The following is a 25,224-nucleotide window of genomic DNA, read 5'->3' on the forward strand; positions in this document are numbered from 1 at the left end:
GGCCGGATGAACTACACACAAGTGAAAAGTCACATTGCCCACCTCACTCTCTCGTTTACACACAAATGCTGTCTTGTGTAACTCTCATTGCTACATCCATTGGTCGATCAACTGTCTCCATATTCGTTTCATGTGGAGTTTCTACTTTGAGTTCAAATCAGAATCCTTCCTGCTGATTGGTGGAGCTGCTGAGAACCTGTTAAACTCAGAGGGATTAAAGGCATCGGTTGTGCAGTGCTGCCCCCTGCAGGCCTCAAATGGTCAAACCTTCATCAAACATTTGATGTTTGAAAATCAGACGATTCAGGTTCATTCAAACGATCCAATAAAAACACTGACGTTGACTAAATCTGATGTTTTTAAATGAAATGAACAATTAAATAAATTATTGATGTTTTCTGATTCATCAGCATTTTGTTCACATTTAATCCCCCAGTGTCGAGTTCCTGCACGAACGTCCAGCCGAGTCTTTCATTTACGCTCCAGCTTCCTGTTTCTCTTCACAGTTTACATAAACACAACGTCTCCGATCACTGTTCTACTGTACAATACTGTACTATATTATACTATACTGTACTATATTATACTATACTGTACTATATTATACTGTACTATATTATACTATACTGTTCTATACTATACTAAACTACAAAAAACTATACTGAAAAATGAAAAACAACGCATGTCATCCGAAATATGAAAAAAAGTCATACTATAGCATGTCGTTGAAAATATAAGAAAAAGTATATCAAGTCCTCCATATATGTATGTACATACATATAAACACATACATACCTTCATATATAAAACGCGAGCCTTCACATCAGGAAATGATCCAACATCATCGTGCTGCTGTAAACATGATGTCTCCTTTGGGTTTAACTGAGGATCAGATGTGGTGGCAGAGGGATCCTGAACGCATCACGGCTGGTCAAGTGTAGACCACTCAAAAAACACTTTAATATAATCAACATACATGAAACACAATTCAACACAAACCAAATCATCACAAATAATTCTGCTTTCAATTGCTGTCATAAATATCAATCATACAGAAACAGGCGGACGACACAAAAACAACTGAGTTTGTCCCAGGATTACTGAGCACCTGAACGCAGCACGTGTTGTTACTGACAACAGGGAACAAGGATTTATGAGGAGCCCTTGAAGGCAGCAAGAATACAGACCATCATCATCATCATCATCCTCATCTTCATCACCATCATCTTCAGCATCATCTTCTTCACCCCCATCACCATCATCTTAACCTTCATCATCTTCACCACCACAGACACAGACTGACTCTGCTGCCATATTAGCTCCTTAAAGGAACAGTATACTCACTATATTTGTAGCCCTTTAAATAAAAACACTGTTTGTCCTCCAGATCAATCATCAGCCTCTGAATGATTGATTAGCGAGTCCAGGAGGATTCTGGGAAACGTCCACACAGAAACAGAGACATAAGCTGTGAGCTAAAAACCTCATATGTGATCACAGGTGAGAGGTTTTCACCTGGCAACAGACTGGCAGTGAGGTGGTTTGGTCCGGTTCAGGTTCCACTAGTTTGGTCCGGTCCAGGACGTGTTGCAATGGATACTGCTGGTCTCAGTGAGTCTCAGTCCAGGAAGTGACCCAGCGTTTGGGCGACTTCCCTTTTCGGGATGATGAAACCTGGTCCTGGATCAGGAAACCGTCAGCGCTCGTGTACTGCTGCTGCTGGCTGTCTTTACCCACAATCCTCCCCTGGTGGAGCGCCGTAGACGGCCACGCCCCCCGACGCACAAAGAAACCACACTGTGGAGAAAACACAGAAAGCTCGTATGTCTACAGGTGAACAGGTGAGGAGGTGAACAGGTGTGGTCTCTAAATGTTAGATAGATAAACAGGTATTCACAGGTTCCATGTTTACGTTTGAAGTGGCCGACTGACGCCACCTTATGATGGGTAGACATCACTCTGTCTTCCCATGATCCCTTGCATGACGGCCAAACTGTCGCTGATTTACATGAGAAGTTTTGTTTCTTTACATTAAAAACGTTCATATTATTTGTGATTTGAATTTCAAAAATGGAGTGGGCGTGGCCTGATACACGTTAAAGGATAACTGTTATTTCACCCTCTTTGTCTCCATTCATGTCATCATCGTAGCTCTACGCTAAAATGTGACTGTCCACCTTTCAGAATAAAAGCCTCATTCTAAAGAGACATGAATGCAGTCAAACATGAAATCAACATATCACTCATTAATAGTAATGATGACAACAGAATTCAGATCACATGAGACGAGGAAAACTCTCAAACAAATTAACACAGAATCAGTTATTGATAAGCTGACAAATCAGAAGAGGCACAGCAGCTGGAAACAAGAAGGAAGCAACGTTAATCAAAATAAAAGCCTCCATCTGCAGAGCCAAACAGACGGTAAGACAACCAGTAACCATTGAGTAACCAGTGAGTAAGCAGTGAGTAACCAGTCGGTAACCCGTCAGTAGCCAGTGAGTAACCAGTCACTAACCAATCAGCAACCCGTGAATAAGCCATGAGTAGCCAGTCATTAACCAGTGGGTAACCATCAGTAACCAGGGGGTAACCAGTGAGTAACCAGTCAGTAACCAGTGGGTAACTGTCAGTAACCAGTGAGTAGTCACTCAGTAACCAGTGGGTAACCAGTGAGTAACCAGTGGGTAACCGTCAGTAACCGGTGAGTAATCACTCTGTAACCAGTGGGTAACGAGTCAGTAGCCAGTTAGTAACCCATGAGTAAGTCGTGAGTAACCAGTCAGTAACCAGTGGGTAACCAGTCAGTAACCTGTGAGTAATCACTCAGTAACCAGTGGGTAACCAGTCAGTAACCAGTCAGCAGCAGGACCTTACAACAGGGCCGTCTGCCAGCAGTGTGCCCGGCCTCAGAGTTCCTGGGTCAGCAGGTCACTCTCTGACAGCTGGCTCTTCTTGTGGGCCTTCTGGGTCCGGGCCTGGTACAGCTCCCTGGTGCTGGCTCTCCTGAAGAAGCCGCACTGAACAGCAGGGTGCGACACTTCACGACCAGGAGGTGATGCTCAGGTCACAGATGAATGCTGTCGTGGTCACGTACCTTCCAGAGCAGCAGGCAGATCAGAGCCAGCAGCAGGACCCCCGCCAGGACTGACACCACGATGATCCACAGGGGGGCGCCGGAGTCCACCTGTAGCCCTGCCTCCGGATAAATGAGGACCTCCATCTGCAGAGAACGCCAACAATTTGGAGGAAACTACACCAATGTTGACCTGTGACGGAGCGGGTAGAGGTCGTTAACAGCCCGTAGAGGTCGTTACCTCAGAGCTGTGGGACTCCATGCTGATGGTGGGTTTGTTGGTCTGCAGCCTCAGAGTCGCGCGGCCTCGAACCAGCAGGCTCCTCGCATCGCTGTAGTCCTGCAACACAACAGGAAGCTCTGATTTACAGAGGTGGTGATGGGCGGAGTCATCATTTTAATGACCACAAGGCGACATTTATAAACCACAAAATCAAAAACAGGAGCTGAAAGAGGCTAAAAGGCTCCATGGAGCTTCACAGATGAGGCTGGTTTCCTTCCTCAGAGACGCGTCCCCTCCCGGCTGCCTCTACCTCAGTCAGCGTGGCGCTCCACAGCCGCGATCTGACCGTCAGAGTCGCCGAGTTGTTCATGTTGACCAGAGGACAGACGAAGGAGACGCAGCGCGCTCCGTGGACGCAGTCCTGCAACACACCAACACAATTCACATCAACACTTTCTGTTTCACATCTGTTCAAGAACAAAAACATTTTCTACACGAGGGTGCGCTTGTTTTTGACTTCAGTGTGTCCGTGTGTGTATACCAGTGTGTAGGACTTCTTCTGTCCCTGCAGGTGGAGGACAGGTGGAGATCTTTCTCTCTGCTCCTCCTCCTCCTCCAGACTCCTCCTCTTCTTCTTCTTCTTCTTCTCCTCCTCCTCCTCTGACAGCTGAGGAAAAAGGAAGAGCTCAGAATTAGATTGCTCTTCCAGACTAGCTCAAAATGTTTCAATAAAACTGACTGAGCCAGCCTTAATTCTTAAATGACCTATTGCAGGGCTTTTATTTTGAAAGGGGTGTAAGAGGCTGAAGTTGCCTCGGTTACCACAAGGTTGAGGGGGTTGATGAATCCGCCGGGCGGAGCGCAGCGCGGTTCTGAGGTACCGCCCACCTGGATCTCTGTGAGGTACAAAAGCCACTTCCCGTTGGTCGCCTCCATCGGCCAATCAAACTCCACCTCCAGGTTGCCCAGGCGACCCAGCGGCTTGCCGTGGACGTGCACCTGTCAGGGAGCACCTGGTTACACCTGGTTGATTTCCTGTGGTCCGGCGGTCCGAACGGTTGCACACAAACCTGGAAGGTGAAGAGCAGCAGACTCCCCACGTCCTCTGTCGTCTTCATCGCCGACTCACCCATCACATGACCGCCGAAGGAGGTGGGGCCTGCCGCACTGATTCTGCCAGGGCACAACCAAATAAGGTCAAAGGTCACCATGTCTGTTTTTTTCATTGTTCTACCTTTGAACTAATGAGCCGCTAACAGCTAACACAGTCCTACTTACAGACTGAGAGACGTCTGCAGGGAAAAGTCCACCAACATGGACACGGGGACTGGGGACAGACCGGCCTGCTCACTGAGCCTGAGGACACACAGAGAGATGGGTCAGTACCCGACCAACAGGCCGACCCCAGAGACAGACACAGAGTGGACCAGTGTCCTACGTGGACAGCTGCAGCAAACATCGGATCTCCTGGGTGTCCAGACTGATCTCAGACGGCTGGAACTTAACGAAGACCTGGACCTGGAGGACAGGGGACAGGGACAGAGAGGACAGGGACAGTCAGGACAGGGACAGAGAGGACAGAGACAGAGAGGACAGACATCTGGGTTACGGTTTGGTACCTGCTGGTTCCGTCTGAATGGGTTCCCCAGCTCACACAGAAGAACCGTCTCTTCAGCAGAACACTCCACGTCCACCGAGACGTTCCCCTGAAACACAGATAGGTGACACTTCAGAGTCCCTCCAGTCCATCAGAGTCCTCCAGTCCTTCAGAGTCCCTCCAGTCCTTCAGAGCCCTCCAGAGTCCCTCCAGTTCCGCCAGTCCTTCAGAGTCCTCCAGTCCCTCCAGTCCTTCAGAGTCCCTCCAGTCCCTCCAGTCCTCCAGAGTCCTCCAGTCTCTCCAGTCCTCCAGAGTCCTCCAGTCCTTCAGAGTCCCTCAAGTATCACATCTGGTCCTGTGTCTTAAATCCACACAAAGTCTTTTGGACGAGTCGTCTCGTCCTTCAGGGTCCAACATGAAGTCCAGTCTGAGGACAGTAAATCAAATCCTCCAGGTCAGGTCCAAGTCAGAGCTCCAGTCGAGTCCTTGGTGTCCCTGAACCCCCCAGAGTCTCGTCAATCCGTCTCAATCAAACCGTTAGAAGCAGACAGAGCACTGATGACTGTCTCAGGGGACGCCCTCTGTCCACTGTTCTAAAGAGACACTTTAAAGTCTCATCAGACCAACTGGATCTGATTAACCTGGACAGTCTGTCCCTGGAGGTTGGACACTCTGTCCTCCTACCTGAGTCTCAACTCCGGAGTAGATCAGTGACGGCGGGACGCTGACGTTCAGGACGGCACTGTGAGCGTCCTCTGCTGGTAGTCCCGGCAACGGAACATTACTGACGTTAACCTCCAGAAATAATCTCTTAATGCTCGAGTTGTAGTTCAACAGTTGATGGACGCCCTGTCTACACAACACCACACAATACACACAACAAATCAGCACGCACACACTCAGCAGCAGTCTGAGGTCAAACAAAACTAGAGATACACTAACAGAGCTATGCTAACTGAGCTATGCTAACAGAGCTATGCTAACAGAGCTATGCTAACTGAGCTATGCTAACAGAGCTATGCTAACAGAGCTATGCTAATAGAGCTATGCTAATAGGTATGCTAACAGAGCTATGCTAACAGAGCTACACTAAACCCTTCCCTCCTGCAGCAGGTCCGAGCTGTTATTGGACTTGATGACGAGGTTCTGGACAGATGATCCATCATGTAGCTACAGCGTCATCCTGTTTGTCTTATTACGGTCAGAACTTTTAGAACCATTTCATTTTAAAGGAATCCAATCACATGACCTGGATCGTCTCCTGAACTCGTCACTGACCCGGCGGTACTTGAGCAGCCACAGAGAAAGAAGGTTCACTCACTCCCTGAAGGGTTTCTGGTTCTCATCGGTGAACCGGGCCGACATCTGCAGATTGCTATGGCAACGGTTATCAGAACCGCAGGCCTTCTGGATGTGGATCTGAGGAGGAGAGTCAACATCAGTCAAACAGGGTTCTGAAGGTTCTGATGTCTCTTTAAATTCATTCAGATTTTTTTATGTTTCATGAAGGTTGCGGATTAAGGTTTCAACAAAGTTCTGACCCGCTTTCTGATGGGTTCTATGATTATGATCACAATCTGATCAGTTCTGAATGTGTTTGTGATCTAGGCTCTGATGGGTTCTGAACCAGACCAGATTCTGAGCATTCCCATCAGTCTGGGTTTTACTTCTGATGAGTTCTGTTTGGTTGTGATTGATTCTGCTGCATTCTCACCTGAGTACCGATTGTTTTTATTGGGTTCTGATTGGTTCGGAGTTCCTCTAGTTTAGTTTTGATGGTTCTGAGGGTTCTTACAGTATAATCTCAATGCACTTTAAATAGCAGTGGGTTCTGACCTGGGTTCTGATGGGTCGGGGGGTCTGGCTCAGCACAGGGAGGCGTTTCAGGTCCTGTACGACGTTTCTTTTCTTGGGCAGCTTCTCGTACAGCGAGACGTTCAGCGAGAAAACCAGAGGTTCCACTTTGTCTCGGATCGGACTCTGCAGAACACAGAACAGAACCTGAGCGGCACTTCTTACACAAACAAAAGATGAGTTCATGGACGGAACACGGAGGACGATCTCTGTAGGCAGCTGCTTACAGAACCAGCGGCAGGAACGTGGACAGAATCACAGTTAATGGACCGGGTTCTTTGAAGAACAGATGGAGAACATTAACCTGAAAGAACACGACATTCTTTAAAGAACAGATGGAGAACTTTAACTAAGTGCTAACTCTGTTAGCATTAGAATGTATTTATCCCAGCTGTGAAGGTTTTACTTTATAACTGACTCAGAGTTCAGAGTTCAGATTGTGTTCTGCAGACTCGCTGCTGACATCAGCCGCCTGTAGGGGGCGCCGTGTGTCTCACCAGCAGTCCAAGTCTCAGCTTCTCGCACTGTTTCTTTGGCATCGATAGGTAACTGGAGTACACGCTCTGCCCGTTGTCGTGGAAACGGAGGCGGGGCTTGAGGCTGGTGACGTCAGCGGTCACAGTGAAGTGGACGGCTGAGAGACAAACACAGAGGTCATTTTAAACAACAGGTCAAACGTCAGACAGAACAAACAGGAATATTATTTAACGTCACCGATAATGAAGGTTTCTGAAACGAGTTGGCGTTCAGGAGGTTTTGTTCCTGAGGAGGACCGAAGATGGAGCTGTGACAAACTCCATGTGATAAACACAGTAATAAACCATCAGTCTGTCTACCAGCTGATCCTCACAGAGAACCCACAACACCAGAACCCACAACACTAGAACCCGCTGACTCTCACCAGGTGGTGATTAATAACCTCCTCAGAACAACTACAGTATCTTCAGGACGTCTGCGTTGGAGTCTGACTGTCATCACGGGAGGACCTTATGATAAACATGTTCTTTAGAATTGGTCTGATTTTTGGTTTCATTAATTTCACCAGAAACAACTGGAAACAAAAGAAACAACCAGAATCAACAAAAACAAAAAGAAACAACCAGAAACAACAAAAACAAACAACCAGTGCTTCTTGATGATTGTATTAATCGATTAGGAGATTGTTTTATAACAGTTTTATTAAACACCTGATACAATAGGAGCTGTGACAGTGACACTGTGATGGACTGATGTCCCCGGTGTCAGCTGGGACAGATGTGGGTGAAGACAGAGGGACGGATGAAAATTCATTGATATTTATTTTTTATTTAAATGTATTATTTATATTGGAGTTTAGTGTGGATTCATATGAGGGCTCTAAATAAAGAAAGTATGTTAATAATTGTCATCAGTCTTGGCCCACATGCAGACTGATGTTAAATTAGCAGATATATATTTGGATGGAGTTTGGTTTTGCAGTAGACATGTTACAGTTACAAGGTTTCTGTCTTATCATGTAAATCTGTGAAAACCAGATCCGGCAGTGTGACCTTGTCTCTGATTGGTCAAATTAAAAAGACAGACAAACACACACACACACACACACACACACACACACACACACACACACACACACACACACACACACACACACACACACACACACACACACACATACTCAACTCTGTGGAAGGTGTGTGTTTGTGTGTGTGTGTGTGCCAAATGTAATAATATCAGTTTCTCTAATGTGATTTATCATTCAAAGAAACACAGGAGACAAGAGGACACACAAGGACACAGTGTGATGTCATCAGGCGTGTGTGGAGGCGTAGTGTCCTAGCAACTGCATGAACTCATCTCTGATTGGATAAATTAACGAGACAGACGGAGCCCACACAGAGCTCCCCGAGAAGAGCGTGTGTCACTCTGATGATTAACAGGAGGTGTTAATTGACAGCTTTGTCCTGCCAATCAATCACACACACACACACACACACACACACACACACACACACACACACACACACACACACACACACACACACACACACACACACAGGAAGCTTGTTGATGTAATTAACAAGTTCTGACTGTAAACAGTCGTTAGTATTAGTGAGGTTGCAGCAGCTGCAGTCAGTGTTCGATTCAGACTCAATGTGTTTCAGTTCCAACTAATAAACTAACTGACTCACTAAATAACAAACTAACTAACTGACTCTCTAAATAACTAACCAGGTAACTAAATAACTAACTAGCTAACTGACTAACTAATAGCTAACTAACCAACTCACTAACTAACTCACCCATCTGTGTATTTAGTCGCAGTGCAACACAAATAAAAACATTATTATTGATGATATCAATAAAAACAAATAAACACGTTGACTCACTGATGTTGTCACTGTCGCTCTTCAGTCCGCTGCTGAACATGTACGAGAAACACGCCTCCACCTGGACACTGACATAGCATGTTAGCATATTAGCATGTTAAACACGCCTCCACCTGGACACTGACAGAGTCTGTATGTTAGCAGATGTTAGCTCTGAATCTCACCAGAAGTCACAGCTGTTCGGGTCGACGACGTCCGGAGAAACTTTGAGTGTTGTATTCAGGTGGACGACTGGACGAGACCTGAAGAAGGAATGAATGAATCAATGAATCAATCAATCAAGTCCTCAGTAACATGATGCAAGTGCAGGAACACGTACCTGAGCAGAGCGACGGCGTTGTCCAGCGAGCCGACCAGCAGGTCTGGATATTTGTTCCCATCAACGTCCAAACCTGCAGACAGCGAATAGCCGAAGGTCCTGAACCCAGGAGACACGCTGCTGCCTCGGATCACCTGGACACACAGAGGGGGCGGAGTCACAGGTGGGTCTACACATCTACTGCAAGACCTTAGTAACTCTGTGATGTCTTCTCTGTGAGGACGTTTATTATTTTGGACCGACAGTTTGATGTCCGCACTTGTTGTGTTAGGTGAGAACGAGGGTTAACTTCAGCATGTCACATAGGAGGCTGGGGCTCAGACGGTAGAGTGGGTTGCGCACTAATCGGAAGTTTGGTGCTTCGACCCCCAGCTCCTCCTGTCCACATGCCTAAGTGTCCTTGAGCAAGACATTGAGCCCTAAGTTGCTCCCAATGGTGAACCATCGGTGTGTGAATGTGCTCCTGATGGCAGCATCTTGCATGGTGATCAGTTTTATTAGTGGGTGAATGGGTGAATGGGAAAACCATGTAAAAGCGCTTTGAGACCAAAAGGTGATAAAGCGCTATACAAGTACAGACCATTTACCATTTACCATTTAACATAGGTCCCCCACAAAGACAGAAAGATAAACGTGTGTGTGACCTGGCTGGGCTCTGTGGCCACGCCCTCTCTGCTGCCCGTCCAGATCATCACACTTCCTGTTTCATGGAAAGGAGCTCCGACTGCAAAGTCTGGAAGACAACAGAAGGTTATTGGTCACTGATCAGGAAACATGAGCATCGTCAGCCTGATGTGAGGTCGTCACCCTGGAAGCCATCTTGGTTGAGGTCTCCGGCGGCGGTAACGGCCATACCGAAGGCGGATCCGGCCGGCCCCAGCAGCACCACGCTGGGCCTGCTATCAAACCTCCCTCCTGCATTCATGTAGACGTAAACTGCCCCGCCCACCTCCTGCTGACGATGGAAGAAGAAAGGAGCACCCACCAGCAAGTCGTTCCACCTGCAGCCACAAACACAGTTCGTTCTGTTCGCAGGAGACACCTCAGACAGGAAGTGAACCCAGCACAAATGGTAGGTAGGTAGGTAGGTATATACTTTATTAATCCCCGAGGGGAAATTTTTTAAATCATGTGACCTGTAAACCCTCACCCATCGTTGTTGAGGTCGGCCGTTGCCACGGCGTTCCCAAAGTACGAGCCCATCTGTTGCCCGCGGAGCGTCTGCTGAGTCAGCAGTTTACCAGAGCGCTTGACTGCCAGCAACACTGAGCCGCGGGCGTCGTCCTTACTGTCCTTTGGAGCTCCTGGTCAATACACAGATCAATGCCTACTGATCAATACACAGATCAATGCCTACTGATCAATACACAGATCAATACACAGATTAATGCATCCTGATCAATACACTGTTCAATACACAGATCAATGCCTACTGATCAATACACAGATCAATACCTACTGATCAATACACCGATCAATGCATACTGATCAATACACTGATCAATACACAGATTAATGCATCCTGATCAATACACTGTTCAATACACAGATCAATGCATACGGATCAATACACCGATTAATACACCGATCAATGTATAATGATCAATACACTGATCAATAGACAGATCAATACACCGAATAATACACCAATCAATACACCAATCAATGCATACTGATCAATACACCGATTAATACACCAATCAGTACACAGATCAATACACCAGCTGGTGTGTGACGATCACCTGTGACGACGGTCTCGTCCTCCTCAGACAGAAGTCGTGCAGCCTGAGCGACCGAGTAACCTACACACACGAACAAACACACAAAAACAAACAACAAACACACAAATACACAAACACACAAATAAACAAACAAAACAAATAAACAAATGCAAACACTCAAACAAACACATAAACACAAATAAACAAACACAAAGACAATCACACACAAACAAACAAAAAAAACAATGTGCATAATAATGTGTAATAATGTGTGTAATAACGTGTTATAATGTGTGTAATAATGTGTTATGTATGTAATAATGTGTAATAATGTGTGTAATAACGTGTTATAATGTGTGTAATAACATTATAATGTGTATTAATGTGTAATAACGTGTTATAATTTGTAATAATGTGTGTAATAATGTGTATAATAATGGGTGAAATAACGTGTTATAATGTGTAAAAATGTGTAATAATGTGTTATAATGTGTAATAACGTGTTATAATGTGTGTAATAATGTGTAATAACATGCTATAATGTGTGTAATAAATGTGTGTAATAATGTCATAATGTCTGTAATAACGTGTTATAATGTGTAATAATGTGTGTAATAACGTGCTGTAATGTGTAATAATGTGTAATAACGTGTTATAACGTGTGTAATAAGTGTGTGTTATAATGTGTGTAATAACATGTAATAATGTGTTATGACGTGTTTAAAGGGACAGTACACCTATGTAAATGTTTCTGCGCTGCAGGTTCGAAAAGGAACTCCTTCGGGTGTCGAAGTCCACGTCAGGGTTCATCCAGGAGATGTGCACGTTTCCTACACAAACACACACACACACACACACACACACACACACACACACACACACACGCACACACACGCGCACACGCACGCACACACACACACACACAAACAAACACAATTAAGTCACAATTAAGATGGTCAGAACTCGATTCCAGGGTCTGCATTTGAATCAACAGAATAGAACAGAACAGAACAGAAAATAATGTAACAATAGAATAGAATAGAATAGAATAGAATAGAATAGAATAGAGTAGAATAGGATAGAAAACTCACCTTGCCATTCGTAGCTTCCAGGTGAGCCAACAATGACCTCGCTCTGACTGATGGAGGCGGAGATTCCCATGTTACACATGACCTCACCGCTGACATCACCTAGGTGACTGCAGACATACAGCAGGTGAGGGGGCGGAGCATCATACGTCACCAGCAGATTACAGCGAGGGGTCATGCGACCTACCTGCAGGCCTGGTCGGGGTTCTGCCAGTGCAGGTCGCTGTCATTGAACTGCAGGTCGTTTCCACGGAGATAACACCGGCCAATCATGTGCCTGAGTTTAAACACTCCGTAGAGTTTAACAAACCGATGACCACATGCCTGCAGAGAGGAGAGGGGTTAGTTAGTTAGTTAGTTAGTTAGTTAGTTAGTTAGCTAGTTAGCTAGCTAGCTAGGTAGTCACCTAACCAGTTGGTTGGTTGGTTAGTGAGACCCCCAGGTTAGTTAGTTAGCTAGGTAGTCCCCTAACCAGTTGGTTGGTTAGTTGGTTAGGTAGCCAGGTTAGTTAGCTACTTCAATACACAGTAAGCCACTTACTGACTAATTAGTCAGATTAGTTACTAGGTTAGTCAGTCAATAAGTTAGTAACAGACAGTTAATGACAGTTATAGTTAATAGATGGTTAGTCAACAGGCTGGTTAGTTAATTAATAGATTTGTCAGATCTATTTGATTGTTTTGTTAGTTACTTTGTTAAAATAGGTGTAGATCACTGGTTAGTGAACGAGTTAATCAGTCACTTAGATAGTGTAGTTAGTCAGGTAGAAGGATGTGGTAGTTAGTTATCCAGTGAGGTAACGAGTTTATTATTCATAAAAGGCCTCGTTATGGAGATTACTGAGCTTTTATTCAGTCAGATTTGCCATAAAATCAGTCGGTTAGTTAATTGCTTGCTAGTAATTTGTCATTTTGCTAATTAGTGAGTTGGACACCAAATCCTTTAACCCCCTGATTAGTTAGTTGGTTACCGTATTTTTCGGACTATAAGGCGCACTTAAAATCCTTAAATCTTCTCAAAAATTGACAGTGCGCCTTATGTATGGTTACTTGTTGTGCTTATTGATCGATTTTATGTCGTACAATGCGCTCAAAAATCTGTCGAAATGTGTAAGTACGACTTTGGTAAGCAACGAAGCCGCTCCGCTCAGTGGATATTCGGAGCATACGTACGCTGTGTCACGACCTGATCGGCCCGTAACAGGAATGTAATGTCTGAACTAAAAGTGCATTCATGGGAGGCAGCCCGCGCCCGGAGTATGCATTAGCTACAAATCGCATTGCTGTTTCACTCAGACACTGAAGATGAAGAATTCGATGGATTTGTGGAAGAGGAATGAATCGATAAGTGAGTGTATTTTTCTGTACCGGTATTTGTTGTTACAACTGAGTTGAATAAAGTTTGATTTACCGGACTGTGTTGTTTTGCTTAATGCGCCTTATAATCCGGTGCGCCTTATAGTCCGAAAAATACGGTAGTTAACATAAAGGGGAGGAGATTGAAGCAGATATTCAGAACACAGGGATATGAATGTAAAAGGAACAGTTCACTCAAATTACAAATCTGCCCTCTCTGCAGGCTGGTTTCCGGTTATGGGTCAGGTGATGGGTCTGACAGGTCAGGTATTATTTGGTCCGGTCTGGTTCCACCAGATAACTGTTGTTTTTATATTTTGGGTGAACTCATCCTTTAACATCGGCCCAACATGCTGCCGTCTCTCAACTACAATCAGCCAATGAGAACAAAGACTCACCAGCACCCGCCCCCCAGGTCTGCCCTGACTGGCTACTGAGACGCCCAACCACATGTCTTCAACAAGGTCCTCAGACAGGTTCAGGTCTGAAACAGCAGCAGCACAGGTGAGGGATACATTTCAGACCCCGCCCACTGGAAGACAGACTCCACCCACTGACAAAGACCACGCCCCTTCAGACACAGTGACTTTAGGCTGTTCAAACAGTTGCACGTCTGATCACTTCTGATCAATAATGCAGTTGATCAGGACTAACGGTGTGAACTGAACAGGCTCCTCTCACTGATAGAGGCTGACTAACTACCTATGTCACCTTCTGATTAACCGTGTCTGACTGAACAGCTGACTCACTGACTGGAACTAGTTTGATGTCACTAACTAACTATAACTAACTGTGACTGTGTGTGTGTGTGTGTGTGTGTGTGTGTGTGTGTGTGTGTGTGTGTGTGTGTGTGTGTGTGTGTGTGTGTGTGTGTGTGTGTGTGTGTGTGTGTGTGTGTGTGAGTGAGTGAGTGAGTGAGTGAGTGAGTGTGTGTGTTTGATGGCAGCAGCAGATAAAGCAGAAACAGACAGCAGCTGTCACAGCTCATTGAGGGATGGACTACCCATAATGCAGCAGGACACTGATAACATCGCAGGCAGGCAGTTACACCGTTAGCTGCGGCTAATCAATCAGCTAATCACTTAGAAACTTCCCCCTGAGGGCTGCTCTCTGATTGGCCGACACAAACCTCGGCCGTTCTAGAGCAGCCAATCACATTCAAGTATCAAAACCTGCATTACAGCAGAAACACGGAGTGCAAGACGCTCTGACGGTGACATCACGACAACACCTGTTGATCAGCTGGGACTCACCGGGATTTACCAGCTTCACCCTCCTGCAGTCTGATTGGTCAGCGGTGATCGGGCAGCTGTAAACTCCTCCTGTTCGATTGGCTGGAACATCAGGCTCCGCCTTCTCCCTGGGAGCTCCGACCAATAACCTGTCAGGATGACACAGGTGAGAAGCTCACACCTGCACAGCAAAGACTCACCCTGGAGGTCCTTCAAGGACATCTAGAATGTCCTGGAGGTCCTTGAAGTCCTCACGCACACACACGCAGACACACACACACACACACACACACACACACACACACACACACACACACACACACACACACACACACACACACACACACACAAAGACACAGACACACACAAAGACACAGACACACACACACACATAGACACACACACACACACACACACACACACAAAGACACACAGACGCACACAAAGACACAGACACACACACACACAGACACACAGACACATCCAGACACACACAGACACACAGATACAGACACACACAGACACACACACACACAGATACACACACACACAGATATACACACATACAGACTGAGGACTCGTTGTCTCCTCCAGGTGAGCTGAACCAACACGTGTGTGTGTGTGTTTGTCTGTGTGTGCGATGTAATGAGCTTCATTTGCTGTCCTCGCTCTGTTCAAGGATCTCCAGGTCTCCTGGAATTTCCTCCAGGTCCACCTCCAACTAATCACAGGTGACGATGTGTGATGGGCAGGAGACCCTTACCTCTGAACTCCCCGAGGAAACCAGATTACTGTGTGTGTCTGTGTGTGTGTGTGCGTGGTCCACTAACAGCCAATCCAATTAGAGAACATGAAGACACAGTTGTCATGGTGACGGACAGCTGAATGACCTCTGGGTGACCTCCACATTTGGCATCCTTCTCGTAGTCAGAACTGAAGTCGCACATATGAAACACGTATGTTCAGTGACTCCCATTTCCTGATGACATCATCATGTCTGCCCTTTCAGAATAAAGGTCCAGAGACACGGTTCAGAAGCTGCCTGACAAGCTGTCTGATTTTAGTTTCCTTCAGTCTCACAGACATGTTTGTCTGAACTCCCATGATGCGGTGCAGATAGTAGGGGGCGGGGTCAGGCCGTACCATGTGACCTGTCAGCGTCAGATACAGCAGCAGCTGTTCAGACTCGACACGGATACATACATGTAGTTAATCAGTGTATGACGTCACAGCAAGAACCTCCTCCAGGACCCCCCCCTCCCAATCAGTGTTTTTGCAGGCTGCAGGACGTCAGCTGACTCTGGATTCCTTGAATGTAACAAACTGTGAACTCAATAAGAAACAGACAGACAGGCAGGCAGACAGACAGGCGTGGACTCACAGATAGCTGTCTGTCCTCAGGTCTGGGTGCAGGGAGACAGACAGTCCAAACAGACTTCCGTCTCCACCCGTCTTCAGCAGCGGGAACGACGTGTCGATGTTAAACGACAAACACACACTGACACACACACTCAGCAACACACTCACACCTGTCGCCATGGAGACACACACCTGAGAAGACAGCCACAACAACACACCATCAGTCAGACAGGTGGAGACATCAACAGCAGGATTACTGGTGTGAGGTAATGTGACCTGCTGAGCGCTGTGACCTGATTGGCTGACGCCTGCTGGTTAACACTACATTCTACCGACGACACTACGTTCTACAGTCGACACTACGTTCTACCGACGACACTACGTTCAACCGTCGACACTACGTTCAACCGTCGACACTACGTTCTACCGACGACACTACGTTCTACAGTCGACACTACGTTCTACCGACGACACTGCGTTCTACAGTCGACACTGCGTTCTACCGACGACACTACGTTCAACCGTCGACACTACGTTCAACCGTCGACACTACGTTCTACCGACGACACTACGTTCTACAGTCGACACTACGTTCTACCGACGACACTGCGTTCTACCGACGACACTACGTTCAACCGTCGACACTACGTTCAACCGTCGACACTACGTTCTACCGACGACACTACGTTCTACAGTCGACACTACGTTCTACCGACGACACTGCGTTCTACAGTCGACACTGCGTTCTACCGACGACACTGCGTTCTACTTTCGACACTACGTTCTACCGACGATACTACGTTCAACCGTCGACACTACGTTCTACCGACGACACTACGTTCTACCGACGACACTACGTTCTGTTTATGCTGGTAAATAATAACAAATTGTATTTTTTACGTTAATTTTTACGTTGAATTAGTTTTACTATATTTGTTGTGTCAAAACTTCAGTAAAAGCAGGACGTTTCATTAGAACTCTGGTTCTAATAAAACATTAATTAAACATGTCATTTATTGTAATTAATTGTGAATAAAGTTAATTAATGAGTAAATTAATGCGATTTGAGTCCAGATAGAAGCAGCTCATTAAATAACAACAATCTTTAACTGTATTTCTACTTTATGGTACTTTTACTTCACTGTCCGCAGCAGCTTCCATCTGCAGACGTGGAATCCTTAAATCTGCTGTAAACTAAATGAAGTTCTGAATGAGGATCACACATGAAGGGATTCTAACCTGTTCCTGTTGGTTGGAGAACTAACCACGTCACCGGTTCGAGTCCCGCTCTGCTCGTCTGACTTCTCACTCGTCTGAAGACCGACTGATCTGCACACGCTCAGTCGCCTCCTTCTCTCCACCTCTCTCTCTCATTCTCATTCTTCAGTCGTGCTCGCTCACCCCGAAAATGAAATCATGTCTCTCTCTCTGTGCAAACTCGCCCACACACTTACACACACATCGGTCTCTCCATCTTCATGAGGACCCTCACAGGTCCTGGTGTAGGTCTGTCCCCCATGCAGAACACACTGCAGGTCCCCACAAAGATAGATGCACTAGTGCGCACGCACACACACAGAGAGGTCGTAAATGGACTCAGCATGTTAGGTTGGACGAGGGCACCTTGATTGTGTCTCTCTCTACACAAACGTACACTCCTAGTTTCATGTGTAAAAGTGGAAGTTTTACAAAAACTGAAGTCTGCGTGCACACACACATTCTCTCTTGTGGGTTTATGTAGCTTCATGTCTTTGTACCGGTTTCCTATTTTTTTTTTTAAACACAATTAATCAGTGCGAGGTTCACACACACACACGCACACACACGCACGCACACACACACACACACACACACACACACACACACACACACACACACACGCACGCACGCACACACACACGCACGCACACACACACACACACACACACACACACACACACACACACGCACGCACACACACACACACACACACACACACACACACACACACACACACACACACACACACACACACAGGTCTCCAACAGCAGTTACTGACAAACACTGACTGATTAAAGGCTTCCAGTTGACACCCGTCACACAGGAAATGACTGCCAAAATAAAAGCTTTTCTCCTCTCACCGAGTCCTTACCTCCAATGTCCTGCAGCAGCTGGTTGAAACACGGTTCCTGAATGTTCATGTGGAACGTGCAGGAACATGAAGAACAACACCCTGAAACGGCTTCCTGTGGTCAATGCGGCCCCGCTAACCCTTGAGCCAACCTCCCCATCACCGAGCAACACCTTACTAATGTGTCAGTACCCTAGCAACACCTTAGCAAAATGTGTCAGTACCCTAGCAACACCATAGCAACACGTGTCAGTACCCCAGCAACACGTGTCAGTACCCTAGCAACACCTTAGCAAAATGTCAGTACCCTAGCAACACCTTAGTAATATGTGTCAGTACCCTAGCAACACCTTAGTAATATGTGTCAGTACCCTAGCAACACCTTAGCAAAATGTGTCAGTACCCTAGCAACACCTTAGTAACATGTGTCAGTACCCTAGCAACACCTTAGTAACACATGACAGTACCCTAGGAACAAGTGTCATTACCCTAGCAACACCTTAGCAACATGTGTCAGTACCCTAGCAACACCTTAGCAAAATGTCAGTACCCTAGCAACACCTTAGCAACATGTGTCAGTACCCTAGCAACACCTTAGTAACATGTGTCAGTACCCTAGCAACACGTGTCAGTACCCTAGCAACACCTTAGCAAAATGTCAGTACCCTAGCAACACCTTAGTAATATGTGTCAGTACCCTAGCAACACCTTAGTAATATGTGTCAGTACCCTAGCAACACCTTAGCAAAATGTGTCAGTACCCTAGCAACACCTTAGTAACATGTGTCAGTACCCTAGCAACACCTTAGTAACACATGACAGTACCCTAGGAACAAGTGTCATTACCCTAGCAACACCTTAGCAACATGTGTCAGTACCCTAGCAACACCTTAGCAAAATGTCAGTACCCTAGCAACACCTTAGCAACATGTGTCAGTACCCTAGCAACACCTTAGTAACATGTGTCAGTACCCTAGCAACACCTTAGCAACATGTGTCAGTACCCTAGCAACACCTTAGTAACATGTGTCAGTACCCTAGCAACACCTTAGCAACATGTGTCAGTACCCTAGCAACAACTTAGCAACATGTGTCAGTACCCTAGCAACACCTTAGTAACACATGACAGTACCCTAGGAACAAGTGTCAGTACCCTAGCAACACCTTAGCAACATGTGTCAGTACCCTAGCAACACCTTAGCAAAATGTCAGTACCCTAGCAACACCTTAGTAACATGTGTCAGTACCCTAGCAACACCTTAGCAACATGTGTCAGTACCCTAGCAACAACTTAGCAACATGTGTCAGTACCCTAGCAACACCTTAGTAACACGTGTCAGTACCCTAGCAACACCTTAGTAACGAGTCAGTACCCTAGCAACACCTGCTAGCTTTCATTCATTCGTCCATCAGAAACTCTGAGCAGATTTTTACGTTTAGAATATCACGTTATAAAATAATATTCTATATTATGAATTATTATTATTACGAACTCTGGTTGTAAAGGTATTAAATGTCTTAAACATTCACATTTAGCTGAAAACTAAAGGAAGTTATTGATCAGTTGTCATTAACCATCGATGACCTGCTCTCCGATGCAACATGGAGTCTGATTCATACATCACATCAGCTCTGAGGACAGTCCGTCATCACGTTACTGAACGGATCGTCCGAACGGTGAATGGATCGGTTGAACGGTGAATGGATCAGCTGATCAGTGACTGATCTCAGATCAATACATCAGTCTCTCTCCTGTCTGCACATTTTAACCACACTCTGACATCACTTCCTGGTTAGTTATGGACCCTTCAGCCAATCAGAGCGCAGAGCTCTGAAACCACCCTGTCAGGTGAGCTGAGATGGACATTTAAAACTTCCCACAACAGATTTCCCACAATGCACTGCAAACAATCAGGAAGGGGAGGAGTTACTGGTAAATACAAAATAAAAGCAATATTTCCCAAATTAAATTAAAAAAATAAAAGTGTGAAGAGTGTGTAAATGTTTTTAGTGTTTATTGATCACTGATAGGTTGATGTTCACTCATTGAGCTGGTTCTTCAGTATTGATCTAATGAACACTCCGGTCTACAGACACTGTGGGGACGTTTCTGTCCCCTCACGGGAGGTGAGTATGTCCCAGTGTTCAGACGGCGTCTGATGAGGGACTTCCTGTTGAGAGCAGCCAGACAGGAAGCGGCGACTGCAGATAAAGAAAATGGGCTGAACAGCAAGGCATTGATTGTTGTTTGGATCTTGTGTCTGTGTGTGTGTGCACGTGTGTGAGGGGATGTGGGGGAGAGGGGGAGTACAGCATCATGTCAGCACATCACTGAGTCAGGATGGTCTTCAGGTCACATAATCAGTCTTCACTGCATTACCATCATGCACCACTGCCCACCCTGAGATACCACACATCTACCCAGAATCCTCTGGGAGGCTACGACACAGTCAGAATCAACTCTTCATCTTCAGCCTCATCTTTATCAGCAGGAAGCTCATTCACCTGAAACACACACATGCACAGACACACATTAATACACACACACACACACACACACACACACACACACACACACACACCCCTGAGAACAGGTGAGGTTACCTGGATGACTCCTTCAGTCTGATCAGGTCCAAACTGATCTGAAGTCTGTTTCAGCTCCACCATCACTTTACCTTCACCTACACACACACACACACACACACACACACACACACACACACACACACACACACACGTTTTTGATCACTGATCAGTTATTGATCACTAGTGTCTACAAAGAGAAAAACACCTGGTGGAACATCTGACAACTAATCAGGTTACCATGGCAACAGATCAGTAACATGATTGGATATAAAAAGATGATTTCAGAGAGGCAGAGTCTCTCAGCAGTGAAGATGGGGAGAGATTCACTACGCTGAAAGACTATTAGAGAATAGTTCAACAATCTAAGAATAATGTTCCTCAACGTAAAACTACAAAGAATTAGTGGATTTCATCGTCTACGGTTCATAATATCATGAAAAGATTCAGAGAATCTGGAGAAATCTCTGAACACAAGGGACAAGGCTGGAAACCAATATTGGATGGTGGTGATCTTCGGGCCCTCAGGCAGCACTGCATTAAAAACACACTATTCTGGAGTGGAAATCACTGCATGGGCTCAGGAACACTTGTGAAAACCATCGTCTGTGAACACAGTTCATCGCTGCGTCCACAAATGATGTTAAAACTCTCCAAAGAAGAAACCAGATAGAAACATGATCCAGAAACACCGCCGAGGAGAGGGACCATCCAGCTTGTTATCAGCTCAGTTCTAAAGCCAGCATCTGTGATGGTACAGGGATGCATTAGTGCACAACAGACTAAACTGGAAGACCAACATCAACGCTGTCTACAAGAAGGTGATGAGTCGACTCTTTTTCTTGAGGAAACTTCGATCCTTCAGTGTGTGCAGCAAGATGTTGGAGATGTTCTACCATCTGTTGTGGCCAGTGCTTTGTACTTCGCTGTGGTCTGCTGGGGGAGCAGCATTGGAGCCGGTGACACCAACAGACTTAACAAACTGGTTAAGAAGGCCGGCTCCATCATCGGCTACAAACTGGATAGTCTGGAAAAGGTGGTGGAGAGGAGGACGCTGAACAAACTATTGTCCATATTGGATAATCCTGTCCACCCTCTCCACCTGCTGCAGGGACAGAGGAGGACGTTCTCCAAAAGATTCCTCCAGCTCCGCTGTCACAAGGACAGATACAGGAGATCATTTCAGATACAGGAGATCATTCCTGATACAGGAGATCGTTCCAGATACGGGAGATCATTCCTGATACAGGAGATCATTCCAGATACGGGAGATCATTCCTGATACAGGAGATCATTCCTGATGCAGGAGATCATTCCAGATACAGGAGATCATTCCAGATACGGGAGATCATTCCTGATACAGGAGATCATTCCTGATACAGGAGATCATTCCAGATACGGGAGATCATTCCAGATACGGGAGATCATTCCTGATACGGGAGATCATTCTGATACAGGAGATCATTCCAGATACAGGAGATCATTCCTGCCGACTGCAATTAGACTATACAATAACTCACCTCTGGCAAAATCCATCACACAACAATAACACTGTTGACTGTGTTTCTTGGTTGTTTGTATATAATATATATAGATATATACTGTACTGTATATACTGTGCATTTTATATTTTATATTTTTAGTGCTATTTTATTGCTTTCTATTATTCTATTATTATCTATTGCTTCCTGTATGCTGCTGTAGCGAAAACATTTCCCCTCGGGGATTAATAAAGTAACTACCTAACCTAACCTACCTAACCTAACCTAACCTAACATGGCATGGGTAGCTTGAACATCTGGAAGGAAACATTAATGCTGAATGATATATTCAGGTTTTGGAGCAACATATGCTGCCATCCAGACAACGTCTCTTTCAGGGAAGGTCTTGTTTATTTCAGCAGAACAACGTCCAACCACATTCTGCACGTATTCCAACAGCATGGTTCTCTAGTAGAAGAGTCCGCTGATAAACTGGCCTCCTGCAGTCCAGACCTGTCAATCATTGAAAACATCTGGAGCATCAGGACATGAACAATACAACAAAGGAGACCCTGAACTGTTGAGCAGCCGAAATCCTCTATCAGGCAAGAATGGGACCACATTTCACTTTCTAAACTCCAGAAACTGGTCTCCTCAGTTCCCAAAGGTTTCCAGAGTGTCGTTAAAAGAAGAGTTGATGCAGCTCAGTGGTGAACATGATCCTGGAACAACTTTATAGAGACGTGTTGCTGACATCAGATTCACAATGAGGAAATATATTGTATATAAAACAATACATTTCAGTTTCAACATCTCATATATTGTCTTTGGTCTGTTTTATATTAAATATGAGTTTATTTGATTTAGAAACTGTCATCGTGTGTTATTTATATTCTACAGGAGTTCTACTGCACCTAGAAGGACGAGCAGCACCGAGCTGAAGGCTTCAACTAGAGCTGCTTCTCTCACCGACTTCTGCAGCCTACGACGCTTCTGGAGGAGAACATCTGGACCTGAGCACAGAAAACACATGGTCATCTTCTTCTTTGGTCTCCTCACCTGTGCAGGTGAAGTGAAGCCGTCCTCACCTGTCCAGGTGAAGCTGTCCTCCAGGACTGCCCCTCCTCTGGTCATCCTTCTATGCTGAGGGAAGGAGAGCTGCAGCAGACAGCCGAACTTCAGTCTCCGCCTCCTGACTCCGCCCTCCTCTCCTTCTTCATTGGTGAGCTCCTTCAGCTGTGGAGGACAGACACAGACAGAAAGTCCTCTCCACTCACACACACCTGAATAAACTGATGAGGTGTGTGTGTGTGTGTGTGTGTGTGTGTGTGTGTGTGTCTCACTGTGATGATGTCAGAGGTCCAGCCGTTGAATCCCAGGCAGTGATTGGCCAGTTCCAGGCAGCAGGCGTGGCTTAAAGGTCTGCTGCTACCATACAGAAAGTGAGGAGTCTGGTTGGAGCTCAGCCTCACCTGAATACACACACACACACACACACACACACACACACACACACACACACACACACACACACACACACACACACACACACACACACACGCACGCACGGATTTACACACACACAAATGAGCTGAACAGTCTGAGGAGATCAATCAATCAGAAACTCTGATAAACACCCAAGAAGAAGCAGAAGGAGAAGAAGAAGGAGAAGAAGAAGAAGAAGAAGAAGAAGAAGAAGAAGAAGGAGAAGGAGAAGAAGAAGGAGAAGAAGCAGAAGAAGGAGAAAAAGAAGAAGCAGAAGAAGAAGCAGAAGAAGGAGAAGGAGAAGCAGAAGAAGCAGAAGCAGAAGAAAAAGCAGAAGAAGGAGAAGAAGAAGAAGCAGAAGAAGAAGAAAGAAGAAGAAGAAGAAGAAGAAGAAGAAGAAGAAGAAGACCTTGAGTTGAGAGTTCTGAAACATCTTGTGTCCATCAGTGAGCCTCTGAGCTGTGGAGGCGTGGCCTGCTGAGTAGAACTTGATGAGGGCGGAGCACCCGGGCGGGTGTAGAGGGGGGTTGGGACTCACCTTCAGCAGGTAGAGAGGACCAAATGCAGAGAAGACGTCAAACAGCTGGTCCTGAAAACATCCACAACAACCTGAACTAAACAAAATACAACGTAAACAACAAACAAAACTACAAACATGCAACTCATTACATGTTGTAACTCGGTACAGAACCGGAATAGAATCACACTGGTGTCATATCGGTACTGCCCCGGTTGGACCTGGTACCGGATCAGACAGATATCGCTGGGATCGTCATCAATAACTCACGTTGATCTGAGCCTCGCTGTGAGACGGATCGATGTTCCACACGAACAGAGTCTTGTTGTTCTCCACAGGAACCCGGAACTCCAGAACCTCCATTCCTCGAGGAGCTGCTGCACCAAACTGCCTTCAAAAACCTCCACGTTTTAGTTTCTTGAGTTTCAGCGGAGGAACCTTCATCTCACAACATGTGAACCGTTTCACGGATGAAGAACAGCCGCGGGATGTTTCAGATTCATCGTCACTTCTAAAACTCCTATTTTAAAGAAGCCAGGACCGGATTCAACTACAACACAGCGGCGTTAAAATGACGGATTTGTGACTGGAGTCTGGTGGAGCGTTCTTTCCTAACACACGTTAACCGTCAGTTTAATAAAGCTGTCCGTTAACCGTTAATTAAACTCGGTAAACTCCAGTTTACTCACCGTCACAAAACAGCCAACAAACCTGGAGTTCCCGCGCCTCCGCCAAAGGGCGGAGCCTCCTGCGGTACCCAATGAGAATACAGACTACGACATCTCCTGCAGACCAATCAGAGCGTCCTCACAGACACACATTCACTTTGTTTCCGTTCATAGAATATAATATCTA

General features: G+C 45.9%; 2 protein-coding genes across 6 annotated transcripts; both read right to left on the bottom strand.

The window, feature by feature from the left end:
* Nucleotides 1–940: 940 nt before the first annotated feature.
* On the bottom strand, nt 941–18,243 carry LOC138631366 (integrin alpha-3-like). 3 transcript variants are annotated; one of them, XM_069716244.1, is made up of 28 exons: nt 17,433–18,243; nt 16,216–16,385; nt 14,856–14,983; nt 14,001–14,086; nt 12,435–12,571; nt 12,251–12,357; nt 11,897–11,989; nt 11,181–11,240; nt 10,589–10,742; nt 10,246–10,439; nt 10,083–10,171; nt 9,439–9,572; nt 9,284–9,361; nt 9,120–9,187; nt 7,248–7,384; nt 6,733–6,876; nt 6,218–6,315; nt 5,581–5,749; nt 4,919–5,005; nt 4,738–4,817; nt 4,578–4,655; nt 4,370–4,472; nt 4,125–4,298; nt 3,841–3,966; nt 3,610–3,720; nt 3,318–3,416; nt 3,098–3,223; nt 941–1,797 (listed from the first exon to the last, which is right to left on the bottom strand). In XM_069716244.1, exons 2-28 carry the CDS (start codon nt 16,371–16,373, stop codon nt 1,609–1,611), a joined length of 3,207 nt encoding a protein of 1,068 aa, XP_069572345.1. In that variant the 5' UTR covers nt 16,374–16,385; nt 17,433–18,243; the 3' UTR covers nt 941–1,608. The 3 variants fall into 3 exon arrangements, with proteins under 3 accessions (XP_069572345.1, XP_069572346.1, XP_069572344.1); XM_069716245.1 differs by having other exon boundaries at nt 3,841–3,957; nt 4,122–4,298; XM_069716243.1 differs by having other exon boundaries at nt 4,122–4,298.
* Nucleotides 18,244–20,301: 2,058 nt separating this feature from the next.
* On the bottom strand, nt 20,302–25,089 carry rdm1 (RAD52 motif containing 1). Of its 3 annotated transcripts, XM_069716261.1 has the most exons (8): nt 25,059–25,089; nt 24,640–24,760; nt 24,262–24,441; nt 23,711–23,839; nt 23,456–23,603; nt 23,282–23,380; nt 20,908–20,984; nt 20,302–20,808 (listed from the first exon to the last, which is right to left on the bottom strand). In XM_069716261.1, exons 2-8 carry the CDS (start codon nt 24,730–24,732, stop codon nt 20,743–20,745), a joined length of 792 nt encoding a protein of 263 aa, XP_069572362.1. In that variant the 5' UTR covers nt 24,733–24,760; nt 25,059–25,089; the 3' UTR covers nt 20,302–20,742. The 3 variants fall into 3 exon arrangements, with proteins under 3 accessions (XP_069572362.1, XP_069572363.1, XP_069572364.1); XM_069716262.1 differs by lacking the exon at nt 25,059–25,089 and having other exon boundaries at nt 24,391–24,441; nt 24,640–25,004; XM_069716263.1 differs by lacking the exons at nt 20,908–20,984; nt 25,059–25,089 and having other exon boundaries at nt 23,337–23,380; nt 24,640–25,004.
* Nucleotides 25,090–25,224: the final 135 nt, after the last annotated feature.

The sequence above is a fragment of the Brachyistius frenatus genome, unplaced genomic scaffold (assembly GCF_029030835.1).
Source record: "Brachyistius frenatus isolate BFR_SWC_R1_liver_20210118 unplaced genomic scaffold, ASM2903083v1 Contig_154, whole genome shotgun sequence".
Lineage (NCBI taxonomy): Eukaryota > Metazoa > Chordata > Actinopteri > Embiotocidae > Brachyistius > Brachyistius frenatus.